At 31.3% G+C, this 6,279-nt stretch overlaps 1 protein-coding gene across 2 annotated transcripts in view; it reads right to left on the bottom strand.

Moving 5' to 3' along the window:
- The window catches only part of LOC106459159 (cyclin-G-associated kinase-like), a 65,609-nt gene that overhangs the window by 6,279 nt on the left and 53,051 nt on the right, over positions 1-6,279 (bottom strand). For both annotated transcript variants that reach the window (XM_013918752.2, XM_022385587.1), the window contains 2 exons: positions 4,901-5,052; positions 4,470-4,643 (listed from right to left, as the gene is read on the bottom strand). In XM_013918752.2, coding sequence (XP_013774206.1) covers positions 4,470-4,643; positions 4,901-5,052 — 326 coding nt within the window. The remainder of the gene's footprint in view (positions 1-4,469; positions 4,644-4,900; positions 5,053-6,279) is intronic.

The following is a 6,279-nucleotide window of genomic DNA, read 5'->3' as shown; positions in this document are numbered from 1 at the left end:
TCACACTATGAGAATGGTGAGGTCTATTTCCAAAGTGTCACCCTATGAGAATAGTAAAAGGTCTATTTCCAAAGTGTCACCATATGAGAATGGCGAGGTCTACTTCCAAAGTGTCACACTATGAGAATGGTGAGGTCTATTTCCAAAGTGTCACCCTATGAGAATAGTAAAAGGTCTATTTCCAAAGTGTCACCCTATGAGAATGGTGAGGTCTATTTCCAAAGTGTCACACTATGAGAATGGTGAGGTCTATTTCCAAAGTGTCACCCTATGAGAATGGTGAGGTCTATTTCCAAAGTGTCACCCTATGAGAATGGTGAGGTTTGTTTCCAAAGTGTCACACTAAGAGAACAGTGAAAAGGTCTATTTCCAAAGTGTCACCCTATGAAAATGGTGAGGTCTGTTTTCAAAGTGTCACACTATGAGAACAGTGAGGAGGTCTATTTCCAAAGATTCACTACATGAGAACAGGGTGGGTGGTCTATTTCCAAAGTACCATCCCATGAGAATGGTGAGGTCTATTTCCACATACAACTTTAAATACTGAATATACAGTGCAATACTTCACATTTTACAAAATACATATGTTGAATAATTTACCTTCTAAGTAGTACATTTTAGGCATCTTGGATAATCTATTTTAAGACACCTTGGATAATCCATTTTTTTCAAGTGATATTGCAAATACAATGGGTAATTCACTTTTTTTATTATTTTAAATATGTTGGTTAATCAACTAAATATTATTATGGCACAACAATAATTATGTGCAATTTTAACTTCTTTAACTCTCTCCACATGGGCTAGGTCAATCTGACCAATCACGTGGTTTTTTTATACTCGTTTAAAGTCTTTATAGGTTTAATACTTATAACTCTCAATAGAGTATGTATATTTTCACAAAATCTGTCAGTCTTTCAGTTCATATTACAAGTTTTTCATATACAAAAAAATCACACTTTTTAGTGAAGTATTTTTAATACAATAAAATAAAGTTTTTTTCCATGACTATATTGAGTATTTGTTTTGAATAGTCCATGTGCAAAGTAATTTTCGTGTTAAGATTAAAAATACTTTTCCTCATTTCAAAAATCTCAAATTTCCTTTGTGTAAACCCTAAAACCTCCTCAATACATTTCAAATGTATTTTTTCAGTAAAATTTTATAGTTTATATTTTATTTTCTCTACCTTAACTCTATAGAAGGTTGGTCAATTTGACCTCGTATACTCTCCTCCCTCCCAAAAAAATCGAAATAGATTTAAATTACCCTTTCTAGAATTATCTCAAATGTAGTGTGAAACTACATTCGTTTATCCTAAGTAGCTTTAAACTCGTACTAGTATACATCTGTTTATACTTAAATTTTATTATTTTATTGCCCTTTGAACCGGGTCTAACTACTAGTATTCATGCCATTATAAATTGTAAAGCACTTAGGAAATGTGGAACTCATGTTACGCTATCAAATCGCATTACCCACGAACTACTCCAAGCTGCTCTTGTGCGTGCCTCGTGAAACATTTTTATTATATTATTATTATTGTTTATTTTACATAATCTAACCTTAATTAACCTAAAGAGATCCCTATTCTTACATTTTAGTTACTTTTATAATAATAAATAAAAAATAAACATAAAAAACAAGAAATAAAGTACTTACCACTTACCCGAGTATTCTTTTATTTGCTCTCAACTATCAATTATAGTTAACCCTATTTTTTTAAACTAATGGTAGTAGTGCATTAAATAATTTTTATTTAATTAAATAATGCACTGAACAACAGTGATTAATAACGTGCAAAAATTAGACAATATTCTCTAACAATCACAATTTTTCTGGCTTTCTAACTATGCGACAAGAGCCGTTACAAATGTATCAAGACAGCCATTGTGATTCCAGTGGGAACCAAAGTCATATTAGAAGTGAAATTGACTCTTCTGTGTTCAGAACATATCGTTGTGCGATACGTCATTTGATAGACAAAAACATTGACTTTCTATTGGTTATAAGTAATATATAATTCAACATAAGAGAGAACTATTAACAAATCCTGACAGGGGGTGTGTGGCAGGAAGGGTCTCTTTTTCTACTTGATAGCTCTGTAATCAAACAAAATTGAAGGCTAGAAAAAATTATGACCAATGACGATTTTATAGTGAGTAATTTATGTTTAATTTCGTAGTTTCTTGGGGGGGGGGATAAATAGAGATGAGAACACACCTAGAGAAAATGTGTCACATGAGTCACACTTGGGGAAATTTAGGATTTTTTTAAATATTGCCATATGAAATTAAGAATTTAAAACTTGTATGCTATTAAAATATGGGCTATTAGCTAAGAAAAGTAGTTTAATAAAATTTTGAATGTAAGACACTAAAACCTTGTGTCCTGTATAGTAAAGGATAGCTGGGGCGAGAGTGTTAAGTACTTATAAAAAGGTAAGGATAAACATCATCCACTGTCATGGTTAGTTGCCTATACAATCAAGCAAGTCTAATTCCCAACTAGTTTTTATATTAATTGTTGGCTGCTAATCAGTTGCTGTCTTCAGGAAAGTCCTGAAGATGGCTATTTCTGTGTTGGTAATGAACAACATAAAGTAAGAATAAAAGTACAGAAGCCACAATACAATCACGTAACACCACCTAAATATCAACAGAAGCCAAAAACACCTGTTACAACATACCTTGTGAACACAGAATCCAATATACTGCAGAAATCAGCAGTATAATAGACACACGAGACTGTAATACTTATTTCTCCATCATAAAATGGAAGAAAACCATACAAAAAATTGGAATAATATTAAAATAATGGGATATGAAACAAACACAAGAAAAAAGAAAGGTAAAAGAAACCTTCTACATCCAACTAATTAATAATGTAGTTCCATAAAAGTAAGAAGAACCTGGATACCTCCTTCAAAAAGCATTCAAATAAATTCACTGATTAAAGTCCTAACTGTGGAGACCCTAGACATTAGGTAGCAGAAAAGACACTATTAAGAAGGCCCCAGAATCAAATCCCAGCCACTAGCACCACAGAAACAGTCCTCAGGTATCAAGAAGTCCCAGGATCAAACTTCAGCCACTAGCACCACAGAAATAGTCCTCAAGTATCAAGAAATCCCAGCCACTAGCACTGCAGAAACAGTCCTCAGGTATCAAGAAAGCCCAGGATCAAATCCCATCCAATACATCAAAGAAACAGTCCCCAAGTATCAAGAAAGCATCAAGTCCCAGCCATTAGCACTACAGAAACATTCCTCAGGTATAAAGAAAGCCCGGGATCAAATCCCATCCAATACATCAAAGAAACAGTCCTCAAGTATCAAAAAAGCTGAGGACCAAGTACCATCCAATAGAATCACAGAAACAGTCTTCAGGGGTTCCATGAAGAAGACAATAGATTAGTAGTTAAAACTTAAAATAAAAACTGGTAAGCAATTAGTACCTAGGAAATTAAAAAATATATATATCAATAGCTAATTAATAAATAGATTTAGGTATAAATTATTAACCATGACAATGAATACAATTTCTTTGAAAATACAATATTTATTAAAATAGCTATAAATTACATAGGTACTAAATGAAATACCAAAATAATTTTAATCTTCTATAATTCTGTATTCGTAAATAGAAATAAAATAAATGTTATAGTTATGCTACTAATGTAAGGTTATATCATTTCCAATTATAGTTTTGGACTGAAGAACACATTATGAATTATAACATTAAAGCTGTATTTTACTTTAATGGTACTGTATCAAATTTTCTCTCATTTTTCCAATTATAACTTTATTGCCTTCCAATTTCAATTTTAGGCTGTAGTTTAACTGCACGATGATAAGTCTCAAATTTTATTCTGATCTTTACAGCTATCATTGTTTTTATTTCATGTTTAAAACATTTACAATAAAATACAGACAGAAATATTGCAATGGCAAGATTACTCAGTACTTTTAACAAGACATTATTGTCCACAAGGTTTGTTGCCATTTTCATTAACACTTTCTAAAGCAGTGGTTTCCACAAGTTTTTGCACTGACAACAACCTTTCCCATTTAACTGAACTTGCACGACACACCTGTTGCCACATGCAATATTTTTTGTAGTTTTTTATGTTTTTAATTATTCCTCATTTGGTGAAACTCTTGCAACACCCCTAGCAACTTGCCACGACACACAAGTTTGGAAACCACTGGTCTAAAGAAATAAGATTCTAAACAAACTAACACATCATTAGCATGAATTACATCCACTGTATTCCTAATGTTAGGTTTATGGTTTGTATTCTCAAGTACTTTTGTATATATACATCAGTGTAGTTGCATGTACTCAAGGCAGCATCACTATTGGACTTCTATAATAAACATGATATGTGGAAAACAAATAAATTACAACTTATCTTAGGTGTCTTTGAAAACAATTCATTTTATTTCAAAAGCAAAACAGAAGACTCACTTTATCAGGATGTACTGCTAGACAAGCTTTTCGATAAAACTTCTTCACATCTGCTGCTGTCACTAGTTGGTGCATGCCAACCTCTTGCCAACGAGCACTGTCCCATAACACCGTGTGAAGAGAACACAAGAGAGCTCGGATGTTCCTTTCTTTTCTTTGTGTCCAGTCTAAAACCTTTACAAAGAAAATCAACTCATACTTGCAGAATAAACTTGGAAACATATGATAATGAAATTTAAATCTTTATGAAAATCCCATATATAATTTTCCATGCTTAACATTATTTTACAGTGAAAGGTGAGTCAATAAAATTATAATAAGTTTAACCAATTAATCTTGACTTGGTATCTTACTAAACAAACATTGCATTACTCAACTAGAAGAATTCCATCATACTATATTCTGTACTGGCCTTAGAAATTGTTACAAACCTTTAGTTTTTCAGGATCCATTTCTTTAGTTAAAATTTCTCTTCTCATATCAGCTATTGTTTTTGGTCCAACCTCTTTTCTGCCAAATCCTGAAAATCCTTGTGATCCTAATAAGTCCTCAAACTCATCTTGATCAACTACAGGCTTTGTACCTAAGTAAATGGTAATATGAAAATTTAGTTTAGTATCAAATAACATTAAACAAGATGGAAAAAAACTTACATTTTATGACACCAGGAGTGATTTTATAAAACCATTCAACATGTCCTTTTTTACCATGAGTGAATACTGATTTTGTTGTCAATAGCTTTAAATAAAATTATCCCCATTACACCCTAAAACAAAACAGATAAAAAAAATAATAATAATACTGGACTTTTCTCTCAAATAGGGCCACCAAGTATATAAAGAATCAATTTTAAATCTATTACAGAAATATAAATAAGATTTAATCTTGTTAGTCTTTAATCTACAACTCAAAAATAAATTTGCATAATTCTGTTCCGTATTAATAAATTAGAGAAACTCTTACTGCTATACTGAATCTACAGTAGGAAAATGAACAAGATGTATACTAATGACCCGCTCTGTGATTAAAAATTTTCATGATAAAAGTAAATAATAATCTAAGTTGTTTTTGCTACATACTAGTTCTCTTGGAGGTTATTAAGCTCTGACATGTAACTCTGTAAAAGTTGTTGCACATGCATAAATGGACACTTAGATAGATACAAACTTCAAATTCATATTCAAATTTCTTACATAGATTGCCATAAAATTGCATTTAATATTTTGATGTCCAAGCAGTCAATGACCATTTCCCCATATGTTCATTTCACTGTCCCAAAGTATCTGATACATTTCCAAGTTTTCCCTTATTCTGTAACACACTACTGGCTTAAACTTATCATTTTTCTCAAACACACAGCTTTAAGCTCTAAACTCATGTCTTCTAATAAACTACTTGGTTACAATTCCAGCCACATTGAAAAGTTCTAAAAAATATTTAACAATCAAAAGCTTCCTGGTTCTTTTTGAAAAAAAGTTTTAAATTATCAGAAAGAGAACCTGGAATTAAATGTTAAGATGTTAGATAAAGCTTTTCAAATCATAAATATGCAAAAATAAAGTCAAATTATCTTTAATTTGAAATTTTGTTTGCTTTATTTTCAAAATTCTCCAATATAACTGAACTATAATGTAACTAAAATCATAAAAAATATTCCACGTTAAACTGGTACACAATTAAAAACATTTTATTTAGGCCTATCTATGGCCTTCAAAAAGTTGATGTCTCTACATGTTGTAACATCGAAACATGTAGAGTCATCAACTTTTTGAAGGCCATAGATAGACCTAAATAAAATATTTTTAATTGT

Source organism: Limulus polyphemus, unplaced genomic scaffold, assembly GCF_000517525.1.
Source record: "Limulus polyphemus unplaced genomic scaffold, Limulus_polyphemus-2.1.2 Scaffold569, whole genome shotgun sequence".
NCBI lineage: Eukaryota > Metazoa > Arthropoda > Merostomata > Xiphosura > Limulidae > Limulus > Limulus polyphemus.
The sequence above is the reverse complement of the archived record's forward strand: the minus strand, read 5'-3'. Positions and strand labels throughout refer to the sequence as shown.